General features: G+C 44.2%; 1 protein-coding gene across 1 annotated transcript in view; it reads left to right on the top strand.

Annotated features, from left to right (window-relative positions):
• The first annotated feature begins 9,660 nt into the window (after nt 1-9,660).
• The window catches only part of TP53BP2 (tumor protein p53 binding protein 2), a 51,594-nt gene continuing 43,663 nt past the window's right edge, over nt 9,661-17,591 (top strand). The window contains exon 1 of the mRNA XM_063391107.1: nt 9,661-9,903. Within this exon, the coding sequence (XP_063247177.1) occupies nt 9,877-9,903 (27 nt within the window). The 5' untranslated portion in view covers nt 9,661-9,876. The remainder of the gene's footprint in view (nt 9,904-17,591) is intronic.

The following is a 17,591-nucleotide window of genomic DNA, read 5'->3' as shown; positions in this document are numbered from 1 at the left end:
AGTTCAGTGCCAGTCTCCTCGGTGCCCTCAGCTGCTGCTGCTGCTTTGTTTCATGTCAGCAGCGTTGGGTGTCTGTGCCTGACTGGGGAACTGGTGCTCAGGGACTTGTCAGAGGAAATCACTAAACAAATGTCAAGAGTGATGGTTGCTAAGTGTGTGGGAAAAAGACATAAATGTTTGGGGAGAACGAGACCACGTCTTTCAGTACCTGCACCAAGGCAGTACAGCTTAAAATATTACAGGACTAAAGAATTAGCTGCCTGCAACACCTCTGTTCATTTTTTTTCAGCCATGCTTCCTCTCTTTGAAGCTTTATCATAACCCATTTCTTTCAGTCCCTCCTCTCCTCGGAAACTCATCAGCAACCTCTTTCTTAAAAAAAAAAAAGGCATCTGGAAAAGAATTAACTTGGGAGCAGGGGAAATGCAAGAGTAAGGCTTTATGTGTGTCATCCCAATGGCACTCCAAAAATGTGCGCTGAAATTAATATTTCCTTTTTGGGAGCAGAACACTGTGTGCCTTGTATGGATCTGGAAGTGTTTTGCTCCCTCAGCTCGTCAATGCTGCTATCTTGCAACAAGGGTTTTATTCTTGTGCGTGGTTTGCAGACCTGATCTCCTTTCACATGCACCGTCAGCAGTTTGAAACTCGCTCAGGAGAATTCTTTATGAACTTGTGACTTGGCACATGAAGTTTGGGCTGGCAGTGTATTGGTGCTTTGAAAGGAAGTGGAGTTTTTCAGCCTACCTAAGCATATAACATTTCACATTGTTTCAAGAAAGCTTTTTTTTTTGTCATATCATGTAAATAATTTCAGGTTTTTAGGTACAGCTCTATGTTTACTAAATATAAGCTGCATGTTTATCATATCACCAAAGAGAATAAATACAATGAACAATATATATTTTGTGCTACCTATATACATAGCTTAACAGTTAATAAGTCTATTTTAGTAAGTAGGGTAACTCTGCTGCCTTCCAGGTTCTGACTCATGTCCTTCCCCAGTGTATCTGGTGTCATTTTTCTGAGCATGCATCACTTTGCATTAATTTGGAAAAACACAGTTCTCACGCACTTTCACAAAACCCCCATTACAGACTCCCCAGTGGATGAACTTTTCAGTTATTTTGGGATACTGTGAAGCCAGAAAACTTGATAATACTTTCTAAAAGGGATGAAATAATTATGTAGAATTTATTTGCATGTTAAATGTCATGTATCATCTTGACATAGCCTTAAATCTTAAAATCTTGAAATAGCCATGGTTTTGATTTTACCATGTTGGAATTATAAGTATAGTTAGACTGGTTTTTTTTTAAACTTTTCAATGACTCACGAGAAGGTGTTAGGCAAAATGAATTTTTTTAACTCCTTTCATGCAAAGAGCCTCATAATATTTTTATTTATGTTTGGGGGAATGAAACTTGGATGTCTTTGTACTCTGGACTGGATGTTGTGCTCCCAGCTGATTGGAGTGTGGTGTGTTCAGGTCAGCAGGGACTGTGAAATTTTACTGAAATTATGTGGAATATTTTCGTTGGAAGCAAGCAACACCAAGAACTGTGATGAAGAGGAGGAAGCCTGTCTCAAACACAAGTCAAGTTGTATCTACGAGATCTGAGAAATGAGAAGAAATTAAAGAAAGGGCAGAAAGAGAGAGAGGGAGAAGCAGGAGCTAACAAGCAGACATCTGGAAGATGGGAGTGGGGGAAAAATTTAACAGCAGGGGTTAAAGGTCAGGGAAAGTGTGTAAGTGGGTCAGGAACTGTCATGTTGATGTGGAATATTGGAGCAAAGAGGAGTAACGTGCTCAAAAACTGAGGGTAAGAGCAGAAGTTGGGTGGGAGGAGAACAGATTTGTTTTATTAAATTAGTGTAATCAATAGAAAAATAGAAAAGGCTTTCCCCATGATTTATTTTCTTCTCAGGGGCGGCAGTTTGCTCACTTCGTGGATATTAGGGAATTTTAAAAAGAGATGCTAAATTTAAAAGAAGTCTGATCTATTCACACAGCTGTATTTTCATTCAGGCTGCTGGACACTAGGGCAGAGTAAGGTCTTTCTTGCTTAAAGGTCTTTTTGTGAAAGGCATTAAAAATGGAAAAAAGTTATATTTAAATTTCCTTTGAGAGTGTTGTTAATAAACACAGACAGCAGTGTAAATTTGAACACATTAATCTTCTGCAGCTGAAACTCTTAATCCTTTAATAGATAAATGAGTAAATATTGTGGTATGGAGTCAGCTTCAGATATGAATGTAATCCCACTTTAATTAAATCAATATAAATATTTAACTGGATCCTTTGCAGTTTAATCAGTTTTGGACCCAGTAGTGCTACATGTTGCATAAAAAACTTGACGAACTGACTCTAAAATCTACATTTACCGCTAAATTTACTTGTAATACTGTATATTAGGTATCTGATAGTAATCAGATGTTGAGAGGCAGAAGAATATAATGTTCCGTGGGAGATGAGAGATAGAAACAAAAGGAAAACAAGTAGAAGACAGGAGGGTAGAAAATACAGCCTCTGTGGATTTTTCTGAACTGAAAGTGTGGGGACCAGACTAACCTTGAGTGGTTTATGTAGGGCAGGCATGTTGCACAGTCAAGCTGTCATCAAATATGTTTTTCTGTATCAAGTTTCAAGAAAATACTTAACTTCAAGTGTTATCAAATCCACAGGAAAATTTGGGTTTGTAGACACATACTGAATTAATTCTATACTACTAATAATTACAAATTACAGATCACGCAAACTCATGTACTTGGGGGATAAAAAGAACAAGAGTTCAGACAAATACCCTTTCTATTTCCTTGTAGTCAAAATACCTCCCCCAAGGAAGGCTGCAGAATCAAGTACTGGTAGCAAGTTGCCTTGGTGGGGTTGCATATCCTCACACAGCTGTACTCAGAAATAACCTTAGTGAACAAACTTAGATAAAAAAATAAGAGGCTTTCATTAGATAACAGGACTTTTGCTAATTCTCTGCATTCTCTTGTAGGATGTTTGCCATCCCTAGGGCACAGAATTTTTCTTCACCATGAGGAAGGGCTCAATTTTGATGTAAGTTCCAAGGAATTCCTTTAATTTCAGTGTACTACCACATATTTGCACTATGATAAAGATAATTCAGTGAAGACATCAATAATGTCTCTGTGTCTCATCAGTTCAGCTTGGAGAAATATCACAGACACAACAAGCTGCACCAATACTTTGGATGTTCCCATGTCTGCCCAGATTATCTCAAGCAGAGTTTGATATGGCGAGGCACAGGACCACAGCTCTGTGTGAGAAGGTGCAAAGAAAATAGGTAAATGAACCATGAGAATAGGTTTACAAAGACATGGTCTGCTCAGTCCTGCAGTCACTTTACAAAAAAAGAAATAGTTGTGGGCCTGATCTTGCAATAATTTTGTATTTTCTGAAATCCTTCTGGTTTCATTCTCTCTTGACTCCAGAGGGACTGCTAGCATGAGCTAAGTCTGGCTTCTTGGCAGCTGAGCAATGGGGATGAGGCAACAGTGAAATGGCAGTGCTCATTTAACTCTCCACATCCTCCAAACATCCAGCTGGGGTGAAGGTCCAGAGTCACTGTGTGGCTAATCAGTGTCTTAAAGCTTCTGGTAAGAAATGGGATTTTGATCACAGAATTTCTGTTTCCAGCAGCTGAATATCTTTGTGCTTAAGGAGCATGTGTTTCAGTTCCCTCCCTGTTTTTCCCCATGGCCAGCTCCCTTCTGAGGCTGGATGAGTGGCTGCAGGCAGTACAGGCAGATACAGCTTTCCCAGTCGCTGTAATTGCCCTAAACAGACGTTTGGTTACAGAGGGTCTTCTGTCAGGGTCTGTGCTCAGATAAATCGACAGGGATCCAGAGTGAGTGCAGTGAATACAATTTAGTTATTGAGAAGAATGGCAGCTCTGTGTGATGCATACAAAACATAGATTTGTGCCAGCCCACATTTTGTTGAAAGATGCTGGGGACAAATGGAAGAGGAAGTTGATTTCTTCTCTTTTTAAGACACAGTGCAGACTTGCTCTAGCCGGCTGGTTGTTAAATTACCTGTGAGGAAAAAAACCCCACACTGAATTTAAATTACATAGAAAAGAATTCTGAGTGATGAAAGTAGAATTTTCTTCCAGCAAGTAACTTGAGAAGTTGGAGGAGCTTTAATTTACTGAAGTTAAATAATTCCTGGTTGATCTGGAATAAATTGAAGACTTCTGTTTAAAGTGAGTGATGCTTGTGATATTAATGACACTTTCTATTTTTAGAGAATCATCCTTTGAAATTGTATTTAAATGATCAGCTTAAGGCCTGAATAGGTTGCAGCAAAATTGATGCAAGTTTCTGAACTATTTTCTGAGTGCTGCTGGCTCTGTACAATTATTAGTTTAGTGAGGGACATGATTGAGTAGGTACTTTGTGCAGTGGGTGCATGTGGGACTGTCACAACTTAGATAATGGGGTTAGTTTACAGAGAGCATGCAAGTTAAGCAAGCAATAATTTTTAACCAACTTTAAAGTTACAGAGCCTGAACCTCTGTTGTCTCATGTGGTTGCTTATATGCATGACTGCATACAGTGACCAATGAAGTTTGTATTTACTTTGTGCAGGTGTAAGTGCTATCACAAAGGAAGGCACTGGCTCCCATGTCCCTGAGTGAGGAACTGAGCTGTTCCTTGTGCTGGGAAAGTCTAGATTTTGTTTCAGCTGTGCCATACAAAAGTGACAGAACACGGTTATTTGTTTAGATTTTAAATGGATTTCATCTGTGTGTGAATAAGTATATGCCACAACCAAAATGGACTTGGTGTGAGCACAAAGCACAGGCCATCTGTGTAGGAGCTTGGTGATGTTCTGCATTAAGCAAGCACTGATATGAAAAACTCCCTAAAGAGATTCATTTCAGCTGCCAGACACAAGTTTAGAGAAGTGGCTTATCTCCAGGAGGAAGGTATGTCTGCTGTATCACTCCTTAGTGCCCAAGGAAACTTTACACTTAGACAACTGGGCTAAGAGAACTTGTCCTAATTTAAAATTTACTCTTGCTAAATGCTTCTTGATGTACTGGTTGGAATGTGGCATAGACCAAAGACTTTTGCTTTGGAAGCAGCCATTGGAATAACATGGGATGTTCTAGCTGATGTTGTTAGCAAATTTCTTAAAAGATTTCATAAATCTTACCTGCATTTTGGAACTTGGTCAAGCACTGAAGCAGGCTGCCCAGGAAAGTGATGGAATCACTGCCCCAGAAGTGTTCAAAAATGTGTAATTGTGGCCCTATAGTTGTGAAGGACCTGGCAATATTGGGTTAAGGGTTGGACTTGATGACTTTAGAGGTCTTTTCCAACCTTAATGATTCTCTGGTTCTATAAAAAAGGGAACTTTATTTCCAGCTGGGAGATAGACTCAGTCATTGCTGCATGTTTTCCCTCAAACTGTTTCTGCTGTAGGGTCTGTTATCTGATGTTTTGAAAACAAATTAAATTGTAGGAATGCAGCACTAAATAGTGGAAGTGAATCTAACAGCAACAAGAGGGCAGCTGGTGGATTACGGAACTGTACATAGGTGCTGAAAGTGTTAAACCATGGGTTTTCTCTTCTTTAGCTGCATTTTCTCGTTGTGAGGAAGTTTGACAACACAGACCAATGGAGGTCTTTGTTGAATCACTGCCCGGAAAAGCCTTATCTTTAGCTGAAGAGTAGCTGTATAAATTAGGTGCCAGAATTTCAACATTGCTGGAAGGAATCCAAACTTGTGAAGCTGCTGTGCCACAGCCTGATGAGTTTAGGTGAGCAATTCTCTTGGCATATACCTTTTTTTTTTTTTTAACTTCTCCACAGTAATCTCAATTCCAAAGTTTTTCCTTCCTTCCAGGCTCTTAAATCGTATCCTTCGGGAATTAGAGCTCACAAGTCTGACTTGGTGGAGTTTTAACAGTAGGTGGCAGTGGACAGCAAATCTAACCTGGCTGCCCTCCTGTACCTCTTCTATTGCTACTGCTTTCTTGATTTATGACAAACACTCTCTGAAATTACTGTCTTAGAAGCCGTCTAAGAATCCTATTCAGCTTTTTGCTGAAGAACCGAAGGATTTATTAAAAACAACCGACAGGTGCAGCTTATTTTTTCCTTTCAATTCTTACGAGTTCTTGCAAAAGTAATGTTACCTGATAATCCTCCGAATTTTTGTCACGACTGTAAAAGGGGTCTTGGCTGGTCTGGAAATAGTTTTAGGCAGTCTGGTAAAGCAGATGATGTGAAGTTACTCTTAACATTACTTAGATATAACACTGAAGGAATTAGGTGGAGTTTTTGAGTTCTAAGTAGTGTGCTGAGAGCATGAAATACAGCAGTGTTTTTCCAGCCCTGTCCTACAGATCCCATTGTATGGAAAGACTAATGACAAGAAAAGATGATACTGATTATCATTACCAATACTATCTGTAATGTCTCTGCTACTGCAGGTTTCTGTGGCTCAGATCAAAGAGATCTGTAGAAAGAAGAATGATTCTGCTACATTTCTATTTAGTAGTTTGGTGGACTTTTTTTTTTTCCTTTTCTTGGATACTTTTCAAGCCATTCCAGGAGTATCAACTTCCCCAGAACCCTTGCTGTGATTACTTCTAGGGAACTGTATGTGGCCTTGGTCAAGTGTACCATGCTCTGTTTAGGCCACAAATAGTGGGAAGCAGGGAAGAGGTGCAGAGCTTCATCTGTCCATGCCATTGGCTCCAGATCCTGTGGATCTCCTCTTCCTTTTTCTAATAGCTCTGTGTATGCAGGACTGGGAACTGCTGCCCCTTGCCAATGCTCCTGTGCCTGACTCAGTTATCTCCAGCTGTCGACACTCTGGAGGTTGAACCTGTGGTCAGAAACCCTCCCCTATTTCTGCTCGCTCTGGGGGAATCATCAACTCCCTGCTTGTAAACCAAAAAGCCTCTCCTGTGATTAATAACCCATTGTGAGAAATTCATGTCATGCTTCTCCAGTGAAATCATGTCTGAGTAGCTGTGAGAGGCAGGAATGTGAGGTGCCCTAGGGAGGGCAAGCAGTGCTGCTGAGATAGGCACGGGTACAAGCGGTTTTGGCCCCACTCTGCCTGCAAACCTGGCCAGCACTGTCCCCTCTGCTGGAGAGGAGCTGGGATCTAAAGTGCGAGACCAGATGGCACTGAGAGCCTTCACTGCAGTGTATGAGTCACAGAGCCTGCACAGAACTGGAAATATAAATAGGTGCACCCCTTGGAGCTTCATTTCCTTAGCAGGGATGGGGTTGTAGTTCTCTTTGGAAGATGTCAAAGTTAAAACTTGAGCCAAAAGAGACTTCTGTGGATTGGCCTTCAAGAGGCCTGTGCTAGCAAAATGTGGCTACCTTGCACATACACTCAGCTGAAACACCTTTGCTACTTGATTTTTACCTAACCATTTCCAGGTTTATTTTACAGGCTTAAAATTGTTATTTTAATATTCTAATTATTAGAATTATTTGTGCCTGTATTTAGGGAGTACATTAAAAGATCACACTCCTGATTTTATCCCTTACCAACTAGACGCTTCTAAAAATTCAGCAGGGATTTGCAGAATCCTTGGCTGGAGTGTGTCCAAAGAGGGACAACAAAGCTGGGGAAGGGTCTGGAGCAGCAAGGCTTCGGAGGTGGGACTGGGAGTTGTTTAGCCCAGGGAAAAGGATGATCAGAGGGACCTCGCGGTGCTCTACAGCTGCCTGAAGGGAGGTTGTAGCCAGCTGGGAGTCGGTCTTTCCTCCCAAGTAACAAGTGATAGGGCAACAGGACATGGCCCCAAGTTGCACCAGGAGGTGTTTAGATTGGATATTAGGAAAAATGTCTTCACTGAAATGTCTTAATTCAAAGGCTGCCCGGGGAAGTGAGGCAGTCACCCTCCCTAGAAGTGCTCGGAGGACATGGAGATGTGGTGCTTAGGGACATGGTTTCGCGGCAGAGGTGGCACTGTTGGGTTAATAATTGAACTCAGTGATCTTCCAAACTCAGTGATTCTATTACTCTACGATTCTAAGAATTTCGGTTCTCCATTGCCACTTGCCTTGACCTGTAACATTTTTATCCTGTAAGATAAATCTAAAGTGTGAGTTTTAAAAAAACTAGCAAATGAAAACTAGCTTTATAAACCTTCTATGCCTAGGTTGACCCACGCATGCAGGCAGTGGAGAAGCGGATCGGAACGGGCGCAAATCGGGAAAGAGGTGGAATTCACAGATCCGCTCAGGCGGTGGGATATCCGCGGGGTCTGGAACAGCAGTGCGGCTCTTCGCCCGCGGTTCTGGCCGTCCCTGGGTCCAACAACCGCGCCGGGACGCGCCTCTCCCGCCGGGACACCGGGGAGCCGCTGCTCGGGACGCGCCTCTCCCGCCGGGACACCGGGGAGCCGCTGCTCGGGACGCGCCTCTCCCGCCGGGACACCGGGGAGCCGCTGCTCGGGACGCGGCCGGGCGCGGCCGTGACGTCACGGCGTTGCCAGGAGACGCCGCGCTGTGTTCGCGAGGCGCCCAATGGGCGCCGGGGGAGGTGACGTCATGCGGCGGCGGCGCCTCCTCATTGGGTGGCCGTGGCGCGAGGCGAGGAGCGCGGGGTGGGGGGTGGGAAGCGGGAGCGGCCCCGGGATCGGGGCGAACACGGACCGGGGGACACGGTCCCGTTCGGCCGCGGCTTTATCCCTGTCCCCCTCACTGCAGCAATATTGAATTAAACAGTGCTTGCTTACCGCCTAGGAGTTCCTGGGGCAAGGGGCGCGGGGAGGAGGGCGTTATTAATAGTCTCAAAGTTTCTTTACTTCTTTAGAAAAAGAGATGTTTGTATACAAATTAGGCTCGTGTTTTGCTCTCCCTTCATCTGGGAGCTTCTAATCCCTCCGCTTTTATACTGCCTAATTATTGCTAGATTTGAGTATGAGTAGGGAAAACAGATGGAGCTGGTTTTCCTGCCGAGGGAGCCCTGTAACGGTGCTGATTAAATATACTTTTTTTCCCAAGCCTTGCGTGAGCTTCTGTAGTGCTGCTAGCAAAGCGCCTGGGTTTGAAATGGGTGTCCTGCACACTGCTCCAAGGAAGGGAGAACTTTTTCCCTCCACTTCTTAAGTGAGTGCAAAAGATTCGTGGGGATGTTTTTTGGACAGCCCAGCTAAGGCTTTGTCATCTCAACGAGGTCTGACTTGATTGACTCACCAGGTCCAACCAAAAATAACAAAAAAATAAAACATGCCTTGGGCAGGGATGCTCCATTGACTGCATAAACGAGGAGCTAAGAGGCTTCTGTAGGACGGTCCGTCTGAGGCAGTAGAGACGGCAGGGGCTCGCAGATCAGGCTAGGGCAGGCGCTGCTGTTGAAGGCTGACCTTGGCCGGTGGCTTCCCACCCGCGCTGCCGATCCAGGGAAAGCCGGGCTGCGTGTGCCCCCGCCCTCCGTGGGGCCCAAACCGGCGCGTTTCGGAGCGGTGCGCAGGAGGAGGCGACCCGTGGGCACTCCCACGGAGCGTGTATGGTCACAGCCCCGCTGGCTGCCGAGCCCCGGGAGCTGTGGCCTCCCTCCCTCGTGGAGCTCCGGGCCGGCACCCCCGGCGGGGCAGGAGGCGGGCCGGCCCCTCCCGGGGGTGGGCGGCGGGCGGGGCGCGGCGGCTCCTCCTCGCCGGGCCGGGGTTAGTTTCGGAGCGGAGCCGGGGGTGGAGGCGGCGGTGGGAGAGCGGCTCCCGGTGGGAACAAAGCGGCGGGCGGGCGCTGAGGCTGGGCCGGGCTGGGTGCCTCCCGCAACAGGTCGTCCCGGCGGCAGCGCAGCCCCTCCGCCCCCCGGGCCGCCGCTCCCCCTCCGGGTGGCGGGACCGGCACCGGCCGCCCCCATGCGGTTCGGCTCCAAGATGATGCCGGTGAGTCCCGGGCCTCGGCGAGCGGAAAGTTGGAGCGGGGCAGCGGGAGGGAAAATGGATCCTGCGGACGTGGAGGAGGGCGGGAGGCGACCCTCCTTCCCCCCGGCATTCCCTGCCCGCCTTCCCCCGCTCAGCCCGGGCTCCGCGGCCGCGCAGGGGCTTCCCCTCCCCCTCCCAGGTTTTCCTTTTCTTCCTCTTTCACGCCGGGATCAACTTGTTAGACGGGCCCGCTGGAGCCGAGCCAGGGCCGGGGGGCCGCGGGGCCCCGGCGGCGGCGCGGGGCGGAGGGGGGCCCGCAGCGCCCGCGGCTTTCCCTTCGCCCCGCGGCCGGGGGTGAGGCTGCCCCGCCAGGGCTGCTCGCCCCGCTCCCGAACCGAACGGGCACTGCGCCTGGCTCCTGCTTGCTGCTTCTTCTTTTTAATTTTTTTTTTTTGTTGTTTTGGTTTTGTTTGTTTGTTTTTAATGGTACGGAGTTCTTAAAGTTGGTTTGAGCCGTGCGGCTCCTGGGGGTGGCTTTGTTTCGGAGTGCCCGGGCTCCCAGAGAAGATGGTGTCCATGTTGTTTACGGGTCACAGTGCCTGGCAGCTCTCGGGCAGGTATTCCCGACCTCGGCCCGGAGAGTTTCGGGAGCTCTTGGCGGTGTGTGCTGAACCTGCCCGGCTCCGAGAGACGCCTCGGTTATAGCACTTTCAAAAGGCACACGAAGCACCACCTCCTCCAAGGAGTTTTACTGTGAATTTTAAAACTGCGCCGATTTTGTCAGCTGCGGTTGGATGAAAGCAAAGCCCAGCAGCTTTTCCTTAGTTTCCAGCATAATATATGTGAAAGTGGTGACGTAAAATAGTTTCCTTTGAAAGTACACCTGCCACTAAATCCCGGGGTTTAGTGGCAGGGATGTCCCGTGAAATCCATATTCTGTTGCTCGGATAGGTTGGAGTATGTACAGAAAATCCCGACATGCTTAATACATATTTAGTCCGAGCTGAGGGTGCTTTGGAGTGTTCTCTCTGCCATCCTCCCCCGGGCAGTGTGGCCTGTCTTGCCGAGTAGCTTTGCACGCATAGGTGATTCTTTCAAGAGCGCTCTTGTATTAAAGATTATTTCTAGTTTAACTCTTCAAGGGACCGACTGAAGCAAGCAAAAAGTGGAGCTGTACTGAAAGGTGAAACCGGGAATCCATGCTGGAAGGATGTGGGTGTTACGGGGGAAGCTTGTTTTGCTATAGGTGTGAGGTTCTTCCTCTGCAATTAGGAGGAAATAATGAGTGATAATTTGATCTCGCAGAACACTAGAGAAGGCTGGGTGACGATTGCTCTAGCTAATGAGGGAGGAACAGACAGAATATGAGCCCAACTAGATTAAATAGCCAGTGTGTTGTGCAACAGTCGTGTTGTCTGCCTGTAAAAACTTAGAAAAACAAGCAGTAAATATTATAATGTGTTAATTCAATCCATGTCAAAACTGAGCTAGGTAAGTGCCTTCATATATCAGTGAAATCTCCAGGAGATGCTGTTGCTGGTGAGTTCTTTGTCACTGAGTTCATAAAAAGGAGGAATCAAACAGGCTCAGTCTTACCCCATCAGCATTTGCAGGTGAGAAGTTCCAGAGTATGCATTGCCCCGGTGGCTCAGACTTAGCTTTGGCTGATGACTCAACTCATTAGTGATTCCGGTTTTTAACACATAAATAAAGGGATGAATACAGCCTTCTCGCATTGCATTTACTGCGAATAATGAAAGGTTTGTGAGGGTTGAAAGTGGCTTAAGGAATTAAAAATTTAAGTATTTTGAGTATTAGAACTTTTAATTTAGCTTTAAAAGCTTTTCTCCAGATTTCCTAGTTGTCTTTCAGTTAACAAAAAAAAAATCTCATTTATATTTTCACAAAAAATTAAAAGTTTGAGATGGGCAGAGAAGGAGGGTTTGAAGACAGTGAGGTAGCAGGACATGAGGGCTCTTTTATTTATGCAGTAATGAAGTGTTCATAGATTTCAGTGTCTTTTTCTACATTGTTTGAATGAGAAGTAGTAGGCTGGCCCTAAACTGTCTACAAAATGTCTTGTTTCTTAAAGTTTAAGCTGTAGGGTGGGGAAAAGAAGGAGAAAAATAAAATAAACTGTATATGATTTTTAACTCTCAGTCCATCTCCTGTGTTCCAGAAGAGAGCGTGGGCAAAGGATTAAACAACACAGTTCGTTCCCCATGTGGGAAATACAGGCAACGTGAGCCCAGCCAGGAATTCACCTCTGAGCAGCTGCCAGGGAAAAGCTGGGAAATTGCTGTAGCAGCGTAACTACTCATGCTCTTGGGAGACTACCCTGAAATGGGAATGTTTTCCTTGTGGTAATGACGGAGAGGAGCTAAACTGCTGCTGTAACCATATGTCAGGGCAATGTGATTGAAAGTCTGCACGAGGGTGTACTAAGAAGTAATTTGTGTGTAGCTGTACTGATGAAGGTAATAACAGGGTTAATGCTGGCAAGCTGTGTGAGGTTGTCTCACCTTTCATCTCTGAAGGCTTGTGGGAGTGTGACTGGTACTGTTAAGCAGTGAAAAGGAGCTGGAAACACTTTCTAAAATAGCATATTTTTCCACAGCATAATTGGTATCTCTCCTTTTATTTTACATTATTACCCTAAAAGGAGCATGCATTGAGAAATAATTTGGGTCATTATGCATGCTAGATAAATGTTTGGGGTTTTTTTCCTGTCAGAATGTGGGATGTGGTAGATTGAGCTACCCTTTAATATCCTGAGAACTTTTTAGATCAAACCCCCTTGATCTAGATAAAAGTTAATTTTCCATTTTGAATTATGTGCATTGGTTGCTGGGGGCCTCCTGAAATCAGGATGGATCCAGACCAGCAGCTATATTGTTAGGGACTAACTTGGCAAACTGAAGAGCACTTTAATTCCGTAGTAAGTTTTGCCTTCTGTCATCAGAAATGACTGAAATGTCTGACACAGAAGTTCTTGATAACCATGTGCTCTTTTCTAATCAACTTAAGCTTTTAAGTGTAATGCTGTAACTTTGATACCACAAGGAGTAGTGCTTTCCTTCTAAAGTCTTAACATGTTGTCCCAAGTGATCTTCTTGGAGTCACCACATCCAGTAAGTACTTCAAGTACATATTTTCATTGCAGAATGCTCACTAGTTTGTGGATATGTGTACATTTTACCTTAAAAAAAAACAACCCTACAAGCTGTTTTGCAGTTAATTGGAGCTGCCATATGGATTCTGATTTACTGAGGTAGTCTAGTACTAGCCAGTCTTTGGGAATTTTTGTAGCAAGCACTTTTCTTGTAGTTTAACTAAAGACCTTTTAGCAGAGATGAATCTCTTGCGCTCTGTAAGATAAGCAGCTGTAAGTTTATAAACAAAGTGACTCCCAGCAGAGTTTAGGAGAGGAATAAGTGAACTGTAGAATCTCACAGGAGTGTTTCCTGTTATCTTGTAGTTATTTATCTCTGATCAAGTTTATCAGTCATTAACACTGTTTTCCTTGGCCCCTTTCAGTGCATGAATGGGGTTTCAGACTGTGAGCTCTTCAAATATGCTGCATATCTTCATCTGATTGGAGGATTTAGTTTATTAAGGGTTCTTTTAACTGAATATCCACTTAATGTTAATAATTTAAAAGTTTTAATACTGTATTCAAACACTTTAATGTGGTACTTGGTGTTTAGGTATTCTGTCTAGAATGCTAAGTAAAGCTTAGGTGATTGTTTTGCTATGCTGTCTTAGCTCTAAACTTCTCAAACCTCCTGCACTTCTTACAGATTCTGATCTGTCATTTTGCACAATAGAAGCCTTGAGCTTCCCAGAGTACTCTTTTTCTTTTTTCCCTCCCTTTGCTTCATGCTGTTACAACAAGATCTTTTTTATTTTTTTCTATCCAGTGAATAATTGTTCCTGGAGTAGTTTTAAATGCATTTGCTCTCTCCTATGTTTTTTTTAATACTGTAGCACTCTACCTGCAATTTGTGTTATATTACACAGCAGTGTGTTAGTATCCTTGCTTCTTTGTGTGGCTTTTATCAGGCATGGGGGAAGGGCAATATTACAAATTCATACCAGATCAAGCTGTGGAGACCATGGGACTAGTTAATTATGCCTCTTCTGATTATTGAACAGTTCAGGGGCTGAGTGCCCCGTGGGGCTCTTGCATTTACAGTTTCGAGGGCTAATATGCAGTCATGAAGTTTGGGATGGATGGATAATTCACGGAATTTTGTCTTATCCTTCCTAGTGTTGTCAGATGGGATCTCTGCTTTTTTGGCGAGCAGATCTGCTTTGTGGGATTAATTTACGTGCAAGTCAGTTGGACTTTAAAAGAGGCAGGTATAAAGGTTATTTCCACAGAATAAACTAGCGGGATGGCAGTGTGCCTAGCATTCCTTTCCAGTTATTGATGGAGAAACAGTCTTGAAAGTGCTCCATTTGTCTAGCCTCTGTCCTTGTTAGCAGCCTGCCTTGGGGACTCTCCTTTCTCTCCCACTGTGTGTGTTATGGAGCTTGTTTAATTACGTGCAGAGCCGTGTCTTGCTGCCTCCCAGGAGAAGAAGTCGGGTAACCCTGAGAAGACTGGCTCAGGCTCCCTCCTATGGCTTGGCACAGCTGAAGGGCTTCTCACTTCATTGTGCAAGTGCCCACTGACAACAAAGGAACACTCACATCCTTCTAATGTCTGGGCTTTCACCATCTTGTGAAATGTAAAAACTTAGTGCTCTGGAAACTGGAGGATGCTTCTATTCAGGAGGTAATGAGCAGATAAAACTTCTCTTGGCTCTCAAGTTTTATTATCTTGAGGCCTGGTTTCTGTCAGCTTAGTCACTTGTGAGTCAGGCAAAGTCTTTTTGATCTTCAGTTCCCAAATAGTTGGATGATCCTGTGAGTAAAGGTCACCAGAAATCCTGGACATCACGTGAAGTGTACTTAATTATCTTAGTCACTACTGCTTAAACTGGTTTGCAGGTTTCAGGCTTTTCTGTGAGCACCAAAGAGCTGAAATGTTGTTTAAAACAGTGTTAGATAACTTCTTGTAGTTCAGGATAAATGTTCATGGAGAGGGAATGGTGAGCTGGGGACAGAACAGCAAATGTGACTCTGACGTGTTAAAGGGCACTAAGTTGTCTTCTGCTTTTGCTGTTTGCATTTAGTTAATCATTAATATTCAGGCTCTTGCTGCTGCTGTTTAGAGTTAGTCATGCATGTGTCCTTGCTGGGTGTTTCACCACAGGGGTGGTATTATGTGGATGTTGAACCCATTGGTGTCTAAGGATGAACCTTTGGGTTTTTGTCTCTGGCATTAGTACCAAGATTTTTTTAATTGAGCTGGTAATGTAGTTTCTATACAAATTTCTTCTGTGGTGCCGTGATGCTTCCAGTTCTTAATAGGATATGAACCTTTGGTAGATGGCTGTGTGCAGTGCCCTGCCTTTTACTGGTGTTTATTTTAAAAAGGAAAATTAGGGGAAAACTTTGTGCATTTGTCTATTTTTTTTAGTCCTCTTCATATCTTTATTCCATCATTCTGCAAAGTAAAACATAGACATTTTAGAATCAAGCTTGTACTGCAGTTATGACTCGTTCTGTGTGGTTCTCTTGATAATAAAACTGATTCTTAAAAGCCTTTAATTGCAGTGTGTCTGGGTTATAGTACCCAAACTCATGTAAAAACATGGACATGTTCCCACAATTGACAGGGAGATGACTTTAAAGGTTCTGACATTATTGTTTTGAATTACTCTGTATCATTTGATCTGCAAAATGCAAACAGCTATTGATCGTAACTTTGAATTAAGTGAGCAGAAGCTGCAGGGAGGTCATGCAGTGAGTTCAGCCTAGGATGGGAGACCTGTAGAGTCAAAGCACCTGATACATTGTGGTGCAGCTGGAATATAGATCTGTCATATCCAACATCAGTATGTAAATTATTTGTAGTGTTAATCACAGATGGGGAGAGAACTCTGGTGGTAATTCATTGTGTTCCATGCTTGAGAAAGAGATGTTTCTTCACAAATCCTTTACAAGTATGTAAAATAAATATTCTTATTTCACTGTTTAAGATGTATCTTGGATAAGAGGCAGCATGTGGGGTTTGTTTTGATTTTTTTTTTTGTTGAATAAGTTAGGAGATTTTCCTTGTAATTTGATACTTCTATTTTGTGAAACTTAACTGCTTAAGGAGTAATTTAGATCTAAGCTTAGATTACTGGTTTTCCTCTATTTCATTAGGGTATTAAATCCCATTGTTTCTTCGAATTGAAAGCTAAGGGAGAGTATCTGGAATTGTGTATTTTTCTTACATTAATTTTCCTTCTGTCATGTAAAAGAATAAAATCCTTTTTTTTTTTAATCTTCCTCAGTGGATTTTGTAAAAATGTATTTAAGCTCTTTTTTGCACCAAACCATGGTAACTCCAGTGTAGCAGCAGCCTGTGAGTGTGTGAGCAAGGAAGTGGAAGGCCACATAGGCACTGCTGTAGTTTATCCTTCTTGCATTCTCAAGGTGTGGAGGCTTGGCAGTCAAGCCTCACCTTCTGCAAGTTGACTGTCCCCTTCCTGAGTTTCAGTAGCCACAAGCCTCTTCAGCAAGACAGAGAGATCTCACCCTCCTGTTCCTTAGTTTTTCTGGACAAAGCTGAAATTGTGCAACTTGGCTGGGCTAGCAAATAATCTGAATTTAGAGGAGGACTTTTACTCCCTGTAGCTGGCTCTCTTACTCAGCTGTTTGTCATACCTGTGCACAGCTATAACTTGCTAATTTCCCTGCTGCCTGAGAATGGTGGCTTGTCTAGTGCACTATTTTTTTAAGAGTGTGCAAAGACCTTTTTTTCTCTACTCTCCATTGTATAGATGTATTTGCTGTCCTGAGTGGAGAATCTTACCTAGATCAGTATCTGAGTCATGCAGAGCAGTGATTGTTAGCTCCTGCCTGACTTCTCCAGACAAGGGAAACCCTTTCTTGCTATCTTTGGATATCCTAAGCCAGGGAAGATCCTCTAAAGAACAGTATTCCCAGAATTTGTTAGAGCTTTTCTGGTCTTAGCTGTAGTACAACTGTGTGTCTCTCAACATAATCATATGTTCAGGAGAAGCTGACATAGCAGCGAATGACTGATTTCTGTAGCAGAGGGAGGCATCACTGAGTCGTGAAAGGCAGAGTGCAAGGGACTAGGCAAAATGAACCAGACCTCCCAGGAAAGTGCCAGGCAGCTCTCCTGTGAAATACCGAGGTGGCAAAGGGCCTCTGCCATGGCTCGTGTCCAGGCCGTGTTCCTGAGGAGCGTTGCTGTCCTGTCATGCTGCCCTGTAGCCTCTCTATCAGCGACAGCCACGCCGCGTCTTCCAGCCTTTTGAGAACACCTTCTGCTACAAGGAAAGGTTGTGCAGGGAAGCCATGGAAACACACTCTGCGCTCCTTGCCTCTGCTATGGTCCCTAGGTCTTGCCCACGAGGCCCTTCTGCAGAGTGATTTAGCAGTGTTGCACAAAAAACATTGTTATTTAGGGTGCTTCTCTTGCAAATAGTATGTAGCAGTGTTGGCTAAGAGAAGAAGTTTTCTACCTCCAGGGAAGCTGAATGAGCAGCCAAGTAGTACCAGGCTGAAAGGGACAGCTTCTGAGGCTCTTGAAGCAAGAGGAGCCTGGCATAATATGAATGTTATTTGTTTAAACTCTGCTCTGT

The sequence above is a fragment of the Prinia subflava genome, chromosome 2 (genome assembly GCF_021018805.1).
Source record: "Prinia subflava isolate CZ2003 ecotype Zambia chromosome 2, Cam_Psub_1.2, whole genome shotgun sequence".
Classification (NCBI taxonomy): Eukaryota; Metazoa; Chordata; class Aves; order Passeriformes; family Cisticolidae; genus Prinia; species Prinia subflava.
Note: the sequence above shows the minus strand (reverse complement) of the source record. Positions and strands in the feature narration are given on the sequence as shown.